This window comes from Marmota flaviventris, chromosome 19, assembly GCF_047511675.1.
Source record: "Marmota flaviventris isolate mMarFla1 chromosome 19, mMarFla1.hap1, whole genome shotgun sequence".
Taxonomy (NCBI): domain Eukaryota; kingdom Metazoa; phylum Chordata; class Mammalia; order Rodentia; family Sciuridae; genus Marmota; species Marmota flaviventris.
The window spans coordinates 32,022,833-32,040,051 of record NC_092516.1 but is presented as its reverse complement, the minus strand read 5'-3'; the positions used below and the strand labels follow the sequence as shown (position 1 = coordinate 32,040,051).

Below are 17,219 nucleotides of genomic sequence, written 5' to 3'. Positions count from 1 at the left end.
CATCTCCTGGGTTGGTGCCGCTCGGACTCACTCACTTGGGCATGGGAAAAGGTGGGTGCTGGGGTGAGACCAGGAGGGGGTGCAAACCACAGGGGCTTCTGCAAAACTCAGAGGCAGGCAATGTCCCCACTTGGCAAATCCTCAGAATTCATTTGCTGGGCTTTTTTAAAAAGTTGTGGTAAAAAAATCCCCAACATAAAATGTATCATCTTAATGATTTTTAGGTATACAGTATAGTAGTATTAATTATAAAGTGCTTTTCAAAGATAGATTCCTAGGCTCTGCCCTGGAGATGTCTTACCCCAGAAATCTGAACTTCTAGAAGCTCCCCATAATTTTGAGGACTGCTATTCCCCACAGCATAGCTGAGAATTGAACTTTGAAGTGGAAAGGACCTAGAGTATTCTGTAGTCTTACATTCTTTGTGGTGTTGGGGATTGAACCCAGAGCCTCACACATGCTAGGCAAGTGCTCTACCACTGAGCTATTTCCCCTGACATTCGTTTTTTTTAATATTTATTTTTTCCTTGTAGTTGGACACAATACCTTTATTTTATTTATTTATTTTTATGTGGTGCTGAGGATCAAACTCAGGGCCTGGCACATGCTAGGCGAGCGTTCTACCACTGAGCCACAACCCCAACCCTGTGACATTCATTTTTAAAATGAGAAATGATGGCCCATAGTCAGCATCTAGGACCCCCACCTGCTGCCAGTGACAACACTTATACTGCTTCTGCTCACAGTGCACTCCTTTATCAGAACAGCTAATTCCTTATTTACATCATCTCTTGTGAATTACCAAAAGAGTAAATCTGGGTGAGACATATGAGGGTTACAATGCCATTTTAGGGATAAGAAGACACAGAGATCTAAGGGATTTATCCACACAGGTAGAAGTGCATTTGATACAAATTCTATTTCAAAACCCAGAGAAAAATTAAAGGGAGACCCTCACTCATGCAGAGAGCCCAGGACCATTTCCTGCTGGGGATTCTGGCCAGTACTTCTGGGAGAGGGCCATTTTCTTTCCTGAACACAGGAAGGGCTATGCAGACCCCTGTTTCATGGCAGTGACTCTGTTTCCTCCTCCAGAACCAAAGCCTCCTCGTGGTAAAGCGCAAGCTGGAGTCAGATGTCCAGCGCATCTCCAACGAGCATGAGGAGCTCATCAGCGAGTTCCGCTCTGCTGACGAGAGGGCCAAGAAAGCCATGACAGACGTAAGTGCTGGTGTTGCTAGCAGCTAGTGGTGCCCAGGGCCTGGCACCTGCTGAGGACTATGCCACACTGCACTGGAAGGACCAGAGTAGATTTATTCATGGAGTCTGCAGTGGGGACAGGGCCCTGCTCTGGAGGAGCCCAGGGCTTTTCTAAAAAGTCAAACACAGGAGAGTAAGGTGGAATTACAAACTACTCAAGATCTTGTGAAAGGTTACAGTGTGAGTTCAGAAGACTCCATCAAAGGAGCCACTGAAGTAGGCTCATCTGGGCAGGCTTCTTGGCAAGTGGGCTGGAGGCAGGTGGAATGTCAAACCAGACTCAAGGCAAAAGGTCTCAGAGGTGGATATTGGCAGTATGTACCACCAAGTATTTTTACCCCAACATCCCTTTGGGTACTCACACCAACCTTAAGTGATAGTTTCTGTTTATTTCCACGTTGAAGATGGAGGAATACAGATCTTTAGTGTCAGGTTCCTCCCACTTGATGGAAATTTCTAGAGCTCAAGAACATTGTTAGTCACTGTGTAGGCCTCCATGAAAACTGGTGGAATTAATGCAAGAACAAGGGGGCTGAGAGCAGATATGCAACTTGCTGAAGGCCACACAGGGACTGGACTCAGTCCTAGGTCTTCCAGCTCTAAATGCTATGCCCCCTTCTAGGGTGACAGCAAAGGGTTTTGCTTGAATGCTCCCAGCTAGCAGGAGGGAGGAAGCCTGGCCGTGCGTGTATGAGCTGCCTCCCTCTTCTCACTCAGGGGCACATGGAAACATGGGGGACCCCTCTCCCCCAAACTCATCAACACATCAGCAAAGAGCCTGTTGTCTACCACTTGGTTCCTCAGAGACCAGCAGACAACTTCCCTCATCTCTCAAAGGCCCTTAAGACCCTGAGTGGCAGCTGGGCACAGTGGCATATGCCTGTAATCCCTGCAATTCAGGAGTCCGAGGCAGGATGATTGCAAGTTGGAGGCCAGCCTTAGCCACTTAGATCCTCTGACTCAAAAATTTAAAAAACAGAGGACTGGGGATGCAGCTCAGTGGTAAAGCACCCCTGGGCTCCATCCCCAGTCACTCAGAGAGAAAGGAGAAAAAAAAAAAAAAAAAAACGTGGCCCCCAGCTCTAACTCATGCTCTTTTCCTTTCTGCCTGCAGGCTGCGCGCATGGCAGAAGAACTCCGGCAAGAGCAGGACCACTGCATGCACCTGGAGAAAATCAAGAAGAATTACGAGGTCACCATCAAAGACCTGCAGGCCAAGATGGAGGAGGCTGAGCAGCTGGCTCTGAAGGGAGGGAAACGTACCATCATGAAGCTGGAAGCCAGGGTAAGGGCAATGCTGGGCCCTCTGTCCCTGCAGGTCCGCACGTCTATTGCAAAAAAAAAAAAAAAAAAAAAAAAGCTGCGTGTTTGATGAGGTGTTGGATTATGCAAGTGCTAGGAACTAAAATTAAGTGTAGACAACAGTTCTAATTTATTTATTCAAAGTTCTCCTATCCCCTGCCCCATCATGTTTCTTCCCAGAATGCACTTGGCCCTGGAGCAGAGCAGTTCCTCCTATTCTTCCTCTGCCTCTGTGTCCAACATTATTCCTCCCTCTTAGTACTCGAATGATTTTTCTAAGGCCTTCATCTTTACCCTGTGAAACATCAGAACTGGAAAGGCCCAGAAGGTTTCGTTGACCTGTCCACTTCCTGACTCTTCCACTTCCCAGATGAGGAAACTTGAGACCCCGGGAGACAGTGACTGGTGACCCATAGCATGGCCCATGAAAGGCAAAGCCCACCTCGCTTTCCCATTCAGGCCTCATTCACTCACCTCTGGGCAAGAGGTGGTCACTGTAGCCATGACAAGCCCATCTAATGTCTCTGAGCTCCGAAGTTCAAAAACCTGTGTCCCCTCAACCACACTGCTCTTTTCCTCCCTCAGATCAAGGAATTAGAGACGGAGCTGGACGGGGAGCAGAAACGACATGTGGAGACAGTCAAGACGCTGCGCAAGAATGAGCGCCGCCTCAAAGAGCTGGTCTTCCAGACGGAGGAGGACCACAAGACCAACCAGCGCATGCAGGAGCTAGTGGAGAAGCTGCAGAACAAGCTGAAGGTCTACAAGCGGCAGATCGAGGAGGCGGTGAGTACTCAGCAGGCCCCCCCCCCACCTTCCAGCCCTCACACTTACTTCCCAGCCCAGGTCATCATCTGCCTCCATTAGAACCAACCATTGGGAAAGGGTCAAGTATTCATTCAAAGATGACTTTCATGAGGCTTGTGTCCTTGGCACCTTGTCAGTATTGTGTGGGAAGGGGAACAGATACAGCACGCTGAAGATAAAAACACATAAAAAGCAAAAAATAACCCCCACAAATACTTCCATTAACTGCAGGTGCCATCTGGAGAGGGTCTGGGCTACCTCTGTCCTGCTTCCACTGACTCCAGTGGCTCTGGCAGGGCTTTTCTTTATCTCCTGGTCGGACCGTAGCAAGGACCTTCTCTCATTTGATCCTCCTGATGCTGAGACAGGAAAATTAAGATTCTTAGTCCATTTTATAGGCAAGGAAACAGATCTAGAATAGAATACTGATGTTAATGTTAGTGAAAGTCAACTGGTTAGCAAATGGCAGTTTCAAGTCTCAGCCCTACACCTCACATCCCACACTTCCCCTTCCAGGACAGTGTGACTCTGATGTCATTTGCTTTAGGGTCTGGAGCCACCACACTAAGTCCATCAGCTAAATGTGCACCCAATGCTGTTTCCGAAAGGCTCAATAAAAGCTAGACTGACAGCAAATCAGGTTCTAACCCTGGAGAGGGGGGTGGGGATGGGGACCCAAACCATGGTTGTAACTGTGTAATTTCCCAAATTACTATAACTCTGTGAGAAGACCAGGAGAAAGGAGATGTGTGATTGGGTGGGAAAAGGGCTAACCTTCCATGGTGGGACACAGGTGATGCCTAAAACCACCAATTACAGAGCAGCCACAGAAGCACATTTCATTTAAAATATGGATGACAAAGCAAAAATAATCAACTAAAAGTGTTGCGAATGGTTGTCCCTGGCAAGGTGAAGGATGGCCCCCACCTAGGTCTGCTGTAATGACTGGACCCCTGGACATCCCTGCAGAACTAATAAAAATTCACACTCAACCAGGACAGGCCAGGTTTACACACCGTGCTCTTATCACAGGAGGAGCAGGCCAATCAGACCTTGGCGCGATACAGAAAGACAGTGCACGAGCTGGATGACGCAGAGGAGCGGGCTGGCATGGCGGAGACTGCCCTCAACAAGCTGCGTACCAGGCACCGCGTGGCCGGCAAGGGCATCACCTCCGTGGAGATCATCCAAGTGTCCAAGACAGGTTCCTCCAAAACCCTTTCTGAGGAGTAAGGTCCTCCAAGTCCGAGGCCACAGCCGGTAGGTGTGAACGCCACTCTCACTGCCGAGGTTCCAATCTCACCTCCGCAGCACCTGCTTTGCTCCTGGTAGTGACCAGAGTGCCACCTAGTGGTGCTACCTATGCTTTAAGGCTTGCAGTCTCTTGGGTCCTATCTCCTGCAACAGGAACCCTGCAGCTTCCCCCATGCCTCAGTGGCAACACTCCTCTGGATTCTCACACCCTTCCAGTGGGTGCTGTCCACCTGTGTCACAGGTGCTGGTAGTGGAAGGTGCTGTCTGAGTAGAAGGCAGCTTCTGCATGTGATGCCACTGACCCTAGACCTGGAACACAGGTGCTCAGGACACATTTGCTTCTTTTTTTTAGGGGTGGGGAGTTTACTGGGGATTGAACTCAGGGGGACTCGACCACTGAGCCACATTCCCAGCCCTATTTTGCATTTTATTTAGAGACAGGGTCTCACTGAGTTGCTTAGCGCCTTGCCATTGCTGAGGCTAGCTTTGACTCGAAATCCTCCTGCCTCAGCCTCCCAAGCCACTAGGATTACAGGCATGCGCCACCATGTCCAGCCAACACACTTGATTTTTTTTATCTTTTTCTTTGACATGCTGGGGATAGAATCCAGGGTCTTGAACATGCTAGGCAAGCACTATACCACTGAGCTGTACCCCCAGCCCTCAACATGCTTGTTTTCACTGGAGAGCCACAGGGGATATTGATAAGCACAAGGGACAATTAGCAATCTTCTTTCACATCCCCCACCATAGCATTCTTCATGGGGATTCCATCGAGACTGGATGAATTTCAGTTTCTAACATTAAGAAAATAATCACCCCTGTTGCAGCTACCATTCCTTGAGCACTGAGTAGAGGTGGGATTTCAAGAGGACAACTTAAAATAGCCCTTTCCTACTCCCTTTAATTCAAAAACAATTGAGAAAAAGATATAGGAAACAAAAATATAAAATTCAAATGCCCATTCTATGCTATAATTCTAGATGATAAATCTAGAATTATAGCATAGAATAGGCTCTGTTGTGTGTTCACACAGGCATCCTTGTACTTCACCTCAGAATTCACAGGCCAAGGACAGGTGGATCCAAAGGCAGAGAGCAGATAGGGCTCCGCCCTGTCTTCCTGCCTCCTCCTTCCAAGCATAGGTTAAATCTCTCCTCTCTCCATGCAGAGATGCAAGGGAAAGATCAGGAGAGAAGTAAAGGACATTATTCTAGAGCAGTGTTTCCCAAAAACTTGGTCCCCTGGACCAGCATCATCCAGGTCACCCAGAAAGTTGTTAGAGATACCTACTGGGCTTTGCTCCAGACCTACAGAACCAGCATCTCTGGGGCTGGGTCCAGCATCTGGAGTATATATAGCAAGTCCTCCATGTGACTCAGATAAGTGAACAAGTCTAAGAACCACTGATATAGCTGGAATCTGCCCTTCCAGAAACAGAGCCAGGGAACAGAGGTTTCTCCTACTTACACAAGAGCCAGGGACATGGCAAATGCTGCTCACTATCTTATTTACCCTATGAGGTAGGTATAAATATCCCCACAACTCAGAGAAGTCTGACTGCCCATGGTCATGCAAACCCCATGTTCTGAAAAGGCAAATTCTTTGTTTTTAATTTGAATTATTATGGATATTGATAAGGTTGCCCTCTGCTTGGGATTAACCAGAATAGCTCAAAATCAAGGGCTTGATTCAGGTTGCGGGGGGGGGGGGGGGGGGGGCAGGGGAGACAGATGGTGTTTGGAGCATAAACATCAACCTGCATGGATTCTGGGGATTACTTCTGGTCTTCTGCTTACATCCAACAGGGCCTTTCACAGTCTCATCCCTGCCTACCCTGCTGGCTTCGGCTCCTGCCACTCTCCAGCTCTCTCCCTCATCTGAGCCCCTCTGCTGTAGTCATGCTGTTCCCTTGTGAGAGTCCCACTTCTGCACTTTTGTGTGTGCGGGTCTCCTGTCTGGAAGGCCCTTCTCTCCTTTTTTTGCCTGGTGAAGGATCAGTTTTATTTATTCTTGTGTTATATTTACTTGGCCTTATGTTCAAACATCTGGTTGAATCATACTTACAGTTCACAATCTCTCAGGATCAACCCTCTGGCTTTTAGCCAAAAAGTGATAACCCAGATGACATCTGAATTCAAGCTTAGCCTTATCTTTCCACTTGGTAGGGAGGAAACAAAAATAAGGCACAGAATCTTTTTTCTTAATTTTCTAATTCTGAAATAATAGCTCAGAAAGTTAAGGAAATCAGAGGCTATCTTTTGGATAAGTCCTATAATTAACATGTAACCAACTCCTTTTAGGGCATTAATCTGATAGGTATCACTCCTGCTGTGCTCTCACTTGGGTGGGATTATTCAGGAGGCCACTCAATTGGCATTTCAGCCTCTCGCACCTAAGTCTTAGCTTCCAAGATTAAATAACTTTTAAAGCAGATCACCCTGCCCTGTTTTGGGGTCTTTATTCCTGGGGTCTGCTGGCCTTGGGGGTCCAATTGCTCTATCATAGCAAGGCTCTGCTTCCATGGCACCAGGCCAGTACTGCCACCAGTGTCCAGAGGTGATGAGGCTGGGCAACTGGGGTCTGCTCTTCATGTACTGATCCACTTCCCTCCTTAGCCATTTCCTCTTATTGGTTACAGGGATGGATACATCATCTGTGCAATGGAATTCCTCAAGCAAACTAGCAAATGAGCCAGGACCCTGCCTTCATGTTCATGAGCTACAACAGAATTTAATTTCTTAAAATGGCATCATATCTTTCCCACACATATTGACCCAGCTCTGAATATGGGCTAGGCCTGTGCTCTTGGATTCAGAGGTGAATAAGAAAGAATGTCCTCCCCTGAGATACTCAGAATCAGGTGGAGCAGTAGATGTATGCATCAGTCACGAAAAGCATGCAAGGCAATATTCCGTGATATACTGTTTGCATTTCATGGGAGGGGATCAAAAAACAGGAGTGACTGGCTCAACCCAGAATGGCAGGGTAGAGCATTTCCACAGACACATGACCTGTTCTAGGTCACTCACTATTTGTTAATCCTCATGACAACAGAAGTGCAGAAACTGAGAGGAAGTTTTTAGAAATTTTTAGAGTGATTTACACGATGACATCCATATACGTGATTGATCTATTTTACAGAAAATCAGTCTCTAATATAATTACAATTAAATAAATATGATACTTTAAAAGAAATTTAAAATAGACTGATCCTTCACCAAGCACAGAAGGAGAAAGGGAATTCCAAAGAGAAAGCCCAACATATGCAAATGTGCAGAGGGGTATCAGGCACAATGGCACACACCTGTAATCCCAGCTACTCCCCAGGATGCTGAGGCGGGAACATTACACGTTTGAGGCCAGCATGGGCAATTTAGTGAGACCCTGCCTCAAAATGAAAATAATAAAGGGCTTGAAAAGTAGCATGGTGGTAGAGTGCCCCTGAGTTCAATCCCCAGTACCACAAAACAAAAAATGGTACAAAAAGAGAGATTTTCACAAGGGCACAGCCTGACTACAGCAGAGGGGCTCAGGATGAGGCTGGAGAGCTGGAGAGTGGTAGGAGACAGCAAGAAAAGCAGGGGTGAGGCTGCGAAAGACCCTGCTGGGTGCAAACATACCATAAACTTTGTATGAAAGTCTCACTGATTTTTAAAATCCAGTTGTGGGATGTGATGAGGAGCAGGTTTTCTCTTTGGAGGAGATACTCATGTCACAATAGCAAAGCAAGCCTTTGGGCCCCTCATGAGAAACCACAGGCAGGCTCTTGGGAATACTCTGGCCCTCTCAATGGGCTATGAGGCATTCAGGCCTACTTAAATGTCCAAAGAAAGTGTCTCTAAACCCTCATATCATGCAAAACAAGGTAGGTGTGACCCAGTGGTATCCATGACAAGGAAGCCTGGGCAGCAGCAGCCTAGGCGTCTCAGGGAGTTTGTAGCAAGAAGGAACAAAGATGTCAGAATCCTCAGCACTGACCCATATGGACCTTCTTTCTCTCTCTCTCTCCCCCAAGGTGATACAGATTTCAACAGCAGCCCATTGAGAGGAAGAAAATGTGAAAATGGAAAATTGGATCTATCCTGAGAATGTTTACTATGCAAAGGAAAGTACAAGCCAGAAAAAGTCAAGTGCTGAAGAATAAGAATAGCAATGGGGGAAAATTATTTTGGGGATATAATATCCAGTCATTAGAGAAATTAAACTTAGTGTGGCTTCTTTGGGGCTGCATCAAAAATTTGGATTACAATAACAATGGGTCTGTTTTAGTTGAGATCTTACATGTTCATGTCAACGACAGAATATGTGACCTGGCTGTTTTCTAGAAAGAATTCCTCATGTTGATAATTGTAATGCCTGTCTCTGTCCCCATATAACCTAAATAAAAGAAACATGAATAAGGGATTGAGTAGAGCTTGTTTTTAAATGAAGGAATTTTGTTGTTTTAAGATTTCCAAATCCAAAGGCAATTTTTACAATTGCCACATACCTGATTTCTGTTGTGTACCTATATTCACAGGTTTGCTTCAATTGGATACCATAATCCCCACGCAGTCTTGGCGAGGTTCTTTCCAAACTCCAAAAAAGTATACAGAGTACTGAAGACAAACTAGGCTTATTAAGGCCAAAAACATTGTAGAATCCCCTGAGGGATATTAAGATTTATCCAGGCTAACATCCTGTGAAGCTGATGCATATTCTGCCTCAGTGTCTCCCAGAATGTTTGAACATAGGCAAGTTGGCTTCTGAACGGCAGCTTTGTGTGTTTTGTTCATGGCTGTATTCTCAGCAACTACTGAGTGCCAGGCCTGAAGAGGTCACACTGTAAATATGTGTAGAGTGACTAGATGATAGAATGAGTTGACTTCCAAGGTAAATCCTCTCTGATGGTGCCAAAAAGTTCATTTTCAAATCAAGCTGAGACCTGGCCCCTGATGGTCAATCTCCTGATGTCCCTGGTTTTGAAACCCAGGGTCCTGGGTTTCAAATGGAAGACAATTCTCACAGTTCCTCCAAGTTTTCTCTTCTCAAGGCTGAATACTCCTGGATCCTTCAGCCTTCCCTGGTGTGGCAGGGTTTCTGTTATGACCTTCTAATACTCCTGGACCCTTTTCTGTTATGACCTTCTAATACTCCTGTTCCTTTCCTTGCTTTCCTAGTCTTCAGAGTGCAGCTGTAGGGCAACCTCAAGGAAAGATTTCCTGCCACTTCACAGCCCTGGGAACCCTGGCTCTCTGGAAATGGTGTGTCCTTCTTCTGACTTCCAGCACTCTGACCTCCTTCTAACACACTGGCAGACAGAAATCATTGTTGAGGAGGCTGGGGTTACAGCTCAGTTGGTAGAGTGCTTGTTTAGCCTGCACAAGTCCTTGGGTTCAATCCCCAACACTACCCAAAAAAAAAAAAAAAAAGAAAAAAATTTAAAAAGAAAGAAATCATTGTTCAGAGCCAGACATGGAGGTGCATACCTATAATTCCAGTGACTCAGGAGGCTGAGGCAGGAGGATTGAAAATTCTAGGTTAGCCTCAGCAAGACTCTGTCTTAAAAACAAAAAAGGGCTGTGGATGTAGCTCAGTGATAGAGTGACCCTGGGTTCAATTCCCCAATACAATAAAAGAAAAGAAAATAGAAACCATTGTTCAGGGCGATGAAGGGAGGGATACTATTTCTTGGTGAGTCTATCTCCATCATCCCCTAGGTCCACATCACCCTTGTGATGGTTCTAAACTTGGCACCTTCTAGATAGCTCTAGAGGGAATTTTGTTTCCTTTCCTACAACTGAATCAAATGTGAAAACATTGCCCTCTGGTGGCGGGGTCTCTAACTGCTATGTGTGAATTTCCTGGAAGATACCAAATCACAGAATTTTGGAATTATTTTAAAATTTTAGGGCTGGATGGGATATTTAACAGAGTAGCTAGCCAATTCTCAGTCAGGTGGGAATTCTCCATATCATTCCTCAAAAACTGGTAATCCGGCTGGGGATGTGGCTCAAGCGGTAGCGTGCTCGCCTGGCATGTGCAGGGCGCTGGGTTCGATCCTCAGCACCACATAAAGTAAAATAAAGATGTTGTGTCCACCAAAAACTAATAATAATAATAATAATAATAATTTTTAAAAACTGGTAATCCATCTTTTACTTGAACCCTGCCAAGGAAAAAAAGCAGTCTGTGCCAATTTTGACTAATGATATGATCAGAAAGTCCCATTTGATACTGAACCAAAATATTCAGGGGATGAAGGGAGTACTAAATACTTTGCATTGTTTGTTCTAGTTTTCATCTCTATAGTTATCTAAGTCTAATTCATACACTCTGATTCATACACTCTGAAGTCAGACAGAGAGGTTCCACTTGTGATCTGAAGCAACTTATCCTATCTAACCTGTTTCAACTATTAAATGAGGAATAATAGAAGCATCTGTGAAGTTTAAATGAGATAACTTGACAAAGACATTACGATTAGACACTTAGCAACTTTTTCGAGCATTCTGCAGGACTTCAACACTTGTCCTCCGGTGGAGCCTTAATCAGGTCTATCACTCTAGTAGATGACAGCTGCGAGCCTCCTGCAGGAGAAATGTGAGGGATATTCCAGTCCTCATTGTGGGCTGGGGATGCAGCTCAGTGGTACAGTGCTTGACTAAATGTGCTCGAGGTTCCATCCCCAGCACAGAGACCCCATCATTGTCTCCTGGCAGATGGTTGGCCCAATTCTCCCTAAACCCAGGGAATTCCAAAGAAGCCCCTTGCTTTGCAGCAGCGATGGGTCCAGATGTAGACGGTATCAGTGACTTGACCAAGATCATAATGGTAGAGCTAGAAATTCCTTGTAGCATGAGGTCAAATTTCTTAGTATCTGTAAGAAAGCTGTTCTTTTCTAAGGATGTTTATTTTCAGAATGGCTTGATATAAGGTATAATGTGTGGCCTTGAAAAATAATGACGTTAAGTGGTATTCACAATGATCAAAACTAGGGCACTGAAACCATGTTCTGCAGAGAAAATGGACCAAAGATTACTTAAATGGCTTTGTTAAATGTCTTGAGTCAGGTTTCAAGGCTGCTATATTTACATCACCAATTTTCTTTCTCCTCTTTTTTTTTTGTGGGAGTGGGAGTGGGGAGTCCTTGTGGGGAAATCAAAAGGTTCTGAGTCTTTCTCAAGGAGCATAACCCATGGGTGTTTCCAGGAACCAGGAAGTCATCACAAACACTCCCAACCCTCCCACCCTCAAGCTACCAGGAATCAAGGCTAGAGATTTATTATAAAAAGGTCAACCTTGAGTTAGAGTTGAATCAAAGGTTGGATGGGATCAGGCTGGCTATTATAAGGAACTATTCTTCAAACTTCTTCCCGTTTCCTGAGTTAGGTTAATTAAAAAATGAGTTCTATAGAACTATTGCAGCAATAGTTCTATAAAACTTTCCTAAATAGAAGTTTTTAAAACCAACTTCTAGCCGGTCGTGGTGGCGCACACCTGTAATCTCAGTGGCTCTGGAGGCTGAGGCAGGGGGATCGAGAGTTCAAAGCCAGCCTCAGCAAAAGCAAGGTGCTAAGCAACTCAGAGAGATCCTGTCTCTAGTCCTCAGAATTATCAGTGGTCAGAGACAAAGTGACACATATCTGTGAAAGATATCAATCTATGGGTGGTGATGGAAGCCAAGCGCCTGTGAGGTTACTTAGAGGGTGTGTCTGGAGGGAAGCAGAATATTGGGCTCACTAGCATCTGTGGTCCAGGTCCACAAGCAGGAACCAAAACAGGAGCCATTGTGCTCATAAGTCAAACAGGTATTTTGTTCAGTGTTTCATGGAAATAATTATTAGACTTACAATTTTCCATTATTTTAAATTTGTCCCTAGAGACATTCTCACATTGATTAACTTCTCTCCAGGTATATAATCACTAGAATTTTGCCAATATCTTCATTTGTGAATGTGATATGGTAAGATGCCCATACATAAAGCACATAAAACAGGTATCTATATGCCATGATTAGAACTAACTATAGTCATTCCAGATTAATCCATTTCTGAAAATGATTCTTAGATCAAAGGAGTCTATGCTACATTATTTTAAGTAAGAAAGAAGCATGTACTCCCAGCCTGTTCCAAATTCCAACCAATGTATCCAAATATCACTAAGACCCTCTTAAAAACCTTCAAACAGTTCTATATAATATAAACATTTAAATACTAATTACCCAATTATTTAATACTTAATGAACTCCCTGATTATGTTTGCAAGCAGTAATGATGATATACACTCTGGGTGAGAATTAAACATTCCTTCTAACTGGCAACAAATATGTATGGTAAACACAACATAGTATGTGTCAAAGACATATAATTGCATGGTGGTGCACCTAGTTCCAGTTACTCAGGATGCTGAGATGGAATAATCATTTGAGCCCAGGAATTCAAAGCCAGCAAGGACAACATAGTGAAACTCCATCTCCAAAAAAAAAAAAAAAAAGATATATAATTAATGCAATAGAATTTAGCAAACTAAAACAGACAAACAGGGTAATATTAAAAAATGGTTACTGATCAAATTGTTCGGCTACTGGAGGACTAGGGCAACAAACAACAATCCTTCCACTAGTCATAATTAGAAAAGAGGACAAAATATGCAAAAAATTTACTCAAAGATAAAAGAGACCTGAAAATGTAGTAAGACCTACCAGGTCAATATCCAAAAGTAAAGAGAACATAAAAAAGTGAGCCCAGTATTTAGGACTGCTTACTCCACAGGTTACTCACTGATTCTACTGTGCCTTTTTAATTTTTCCCCTTGAAACAGGGTCTCACCTTATGACCCAGGATGAACTCAAACTCCTCCTGCCTCAGCCTCCCACATAGCTGGGACTACAGGTAAATACCACCACACGAAGCTGATTCTACAATAGGTAGGTAAGAATAAGATTCTTGGGGCTGGGGTTGTGGCTCTGTGATAGAATGCTCGCCTAGCATGTGTGAGGCACTGGGTTCGATCCTCAGCACCACATAAAAATGAAATAAAGATATTGTGTCCACACCTACAACTAAAATATAAATATATAAAAAAAGAATAAGTGATTCTTTTAACAGACTTTCAGGACTATGAAGATGAAAGTTGAGAGGACCAGGGCCCTTCAAGGATGGGGAGTCAGCCTCAGCGACTAAACAAGGCCCTCAGCAACTTAGCCAGACTCTGTGTCAACATAAAAAGGGCTGGGGATGCAGCTCAGTAGTAAAGTACCCACATTCAATCCCTACTACAAAAAATAAAATAAAATAAAATAAAAAGATTGGGAGTCTTGCTAAATACTTATTGTATTAGGATTCTTCATAGAAATGGAACCCATCTCCAATAAACCATAAAGAAATAAATAAAAAGATAAGCAACTGGGTCCCATGATTATGGAGACTGGCAAGTCTTCTGCAGTTGACATTCAAGTTTGAACGCTGGAAACTGCTGTAGAACCAGAAAGAGATGATGTTCCAGTTTGAAGGCTGACACACAGAATTTACTCTTACTCAGAAGGTCAGTGATCTATTTTATTCAAGCCTTCAACTGATTGGACAAGACCCAATCTAATCAGGGAGGGCAATCTCCCAAATCTGCTTTATTTAGTATACCAGTTTAAATGTCAATCTCATCCAAACCCCCCTCCCCGCCCCCAGAAACACCCAGAATAATGTTTGACCAAAATACAGGTGCTCTGTAGTCAAGTTGACACACAAAATATCTGCTTGTGACAAAAGAAGAAATACAGTCATTATCTTACAATGGTTCAACTGATTTATCAACTTTATAATGATGCAAAACTGATAAGGCAAGCACCAACAAAACCAGCCCATACTTCAAATTTTGAGTTTTGATCTTACCCAAGTAATATGTATTCCATCTTTTATTGTAATGTGGGCCAGCAGATGTGAGCTGCAGCTCCCAGCCAGCCATGGGATCACAAGGGTAAGCAACCAATACTCTACAGTGTATTGTGTTGCTAACCTAGGACCTAGGTCATAACCTAGAACCCAGGTGTATTAGTATTTTATACGTAGAATATATATTCAATTTATAATGGGATTATCTGGAAATGATCTCCATTATAAATCAAGGATCATCTGTACTTGGCAGTTGGTAAATACTTATTAAACACCTAATGACTTGGGCTAGAGATGTAGCACAGTGGTAGAACCCTTGTCTAACATGCTTAAGGCACTGCTCCAGGCCCTGAGTTCAATCCCAATTACCCATTCCCACTCTCCACACCGCCCCCTAGCCAAAAACAAGAGTCCTTGCATAAATATCTGATGACTTGAATTTTGACCAAATTCCAATCCAATCCAATTCCAAACCACTCTGGCAAGCAACCAAAATCATCCCTCAGCAGTGTCCAACCCCTCTCTTCCTCTCACCCTCCACTTCTAAGTATTACAAGCTAATCTAGATGTTGCATGACCCCAGAGGTCCATTTATTGGTTCCCAGAGTGGTGCTCCTGGGAAATGATGGAAACTTTAAGATCCTGGAACTTAGTAAGAGGTTCTTTGTGCCACTGCCTTTGAAAGGAACCGTGGGATCCCGGCCTCTTCCTTCTACTTTCTCTTTTGCTCCCTGACATTGAGGTAAACTGTTTGCTACCTCTCATGCTCTCTGACATTACCATCCAGCATACCCACCACAAGCCAAAAGCAATGGGTCTGCCCAATCTTGAACTGGACCATCCAAAACAGGAAGTCCAAATAAACCTTTTCTTCTTTGCTAATTATTTCAGGTTTTGTCATAGTGCCAGCCTGAGTAATACAACCACCTTTCCTGATACTTTTTTATTTATTATTATTGTTGTTGTTAGTATGATTATTATTTTATGGTGCCAAGGATTAAACCCAGGGCCTTGAGCACTACACCCTAATCCTTCTGATACTAAATTTTTAAAAATCAGACTTCTTATTTTAGATACTAAATCAGGGTCATCACACACAAGTCTAACAAGGAAAACACTGTAACTCATCACTTGTCCTCCTTGGAACTCCAGTGGCTCTGACACAAGCCATAATGGAAAGGTCAGCCCTGCTCCTTCCTTTTCTCAAAATCTTCAAGACTCAAAATTCTCTGGCTTTGAGCTGGGATTGTGGCTCAGTGGCAGAGTGCTTGCCTCACAGGTATGAAGCACTGGGTTCAATCCTCAGCACCATATAAAAATAAATAAATAAAATAAAGATATTGTGTCCATCTACAACTAAAAAAAATATTTTAAAAAATTATCTGGTCTTGTTTCTTCAGTTTCAAAAATAAGGTGGTTAAAGATATCATTTAAGTTAAGAATTCTGATTTCTGGCTGGGGACAGTGGCATACACCTGTCATCTTTAGGCAGGAGGATCACAAGTTCTAGGCCTGCCTGGGCAATTTAGTGAGACCTTGTCTCAAAACAAAAACTAAAAATGGCTGGGGATGTAGCTCAGTGGTAGAGTACCCTGGGGTTCAATCCCCAGTTGGGGGTAGGGGAATTCTGCTTTGAAATTCATAAATGGTAAGCTTTTAGGGTAAAATGCAAAATATTCAAAAGATAGAACCAGCGATTGATAATGAAAGCCCATTATTTTTTCTGGAGTTAGATTCTTTCCTTTTTTGTCACTGATCAGAGTCTGGTACTAATTTGTCTGTCATTCTCATCTTCCCAGGTTATAAATTCCTTCAAAGCAGGAACTGTTCTTCGCAAAGAGGTGGAAGGCTCTAAATAATATGCAGGTGTTGTTTCGACTCTGGGTACCAACTCTACATACTGAGGGATTAAAGGAATCCTTGCTTTCTTTTTTATTTATTTATTTTTTTGTAGTTGTGGATGGACAGAATGCCTTTATTTTGTTAATTGTTATGTGGTGCTAAGGATGGAACCCAATGCCTCAGGGATGCTAGGCAAGTGCTTTGCCACTGAGCTACAGCCCCAGACCTAGGAATTCTTGCTTTCCATGAATGCTGACTTTCCTTTTGCCAAGTTGTCTCTCGGGGGCGGTTAATTTACAATGATCCTTCCAATCTGTCCTTGCTCCCCCATGATCAGACTTTTTTGACCATGCCACAAAGTAAAACCAGTGTCTTCCTGCTTTAGCGCTCCATGAACAGCTGAATTAATTAAATCAAAAGAACACAGCATGGATCTGAAATTGGGAGTCTGATAAATTCACTTTTGTGAACATCACCTTACCATCAAGCGTTGGGGGGGTCAAACATGTAAACCGAGAGAATGAAACAAGCACTAAGTTAGTGACCTGCAGTGGGATGGGGGTGCTGCTCCAAAATCTCTATGGGTTCAAGGACTGGTTGGAAGTGGGGTCCTGGGGTCTGCGATAGTTCTTAGAAGCTGCATCTGCACGGCAAGCACCCTGTCTCCACGTGCTTCGGGAGAGCTGCCAAGTTCCCCCCAACTCTTTTTCGCCGTGGCGCCATGTTGGGAGCAGGGCACAAGGGGTCCTGACTGAGGAAGGGTCGAGGAGGTTCCTCGGTGGAAGAGGTTCCCACGGGCTCTGACCCGGACTTTCTAAAGGGACAAAAACAATCATTCCTCAGGTCCACACAGCTCGAACGACCCCAAGCCCTCGGTAATTC

At 44.1% G+C, this 17,219-nt stretch overlaps 1 protein-coding gene across 1 annotated transcript in view; it reads left to right on the top strand.

Moving 5' to 3' along the window:
- Myh16 (myosin heavy chain 16) overlaps window positions 1-4,602 on the top strand; it is a 54,646-nt gene extending 50,044 nt beyond the window's left edge. Inside the window, exons 39-42 of the mRNA XM_027953256.2 lie at window positions 1,096-1,221; window positions 2,375-2,545; window positions 3,148-3,348; window positions 4,402-4,602. Coding sequence (XP_027809057.1) covers window positions 1,096-1,221; window positions 2,375-2,545; window positions 3,148-3,348; window positions 4,402-4,602 — 699 coding nt within the window. The remainder of the gene's footprint in view (window positions 1-1,095; window positions 1,222-2,374; window positions 2,546-3,147; window positions 3,349-4,401) is intronic.
- The last annotated feature ends 12,617 nt before the right edge of the window (window positions 4,603-17,219 follow it).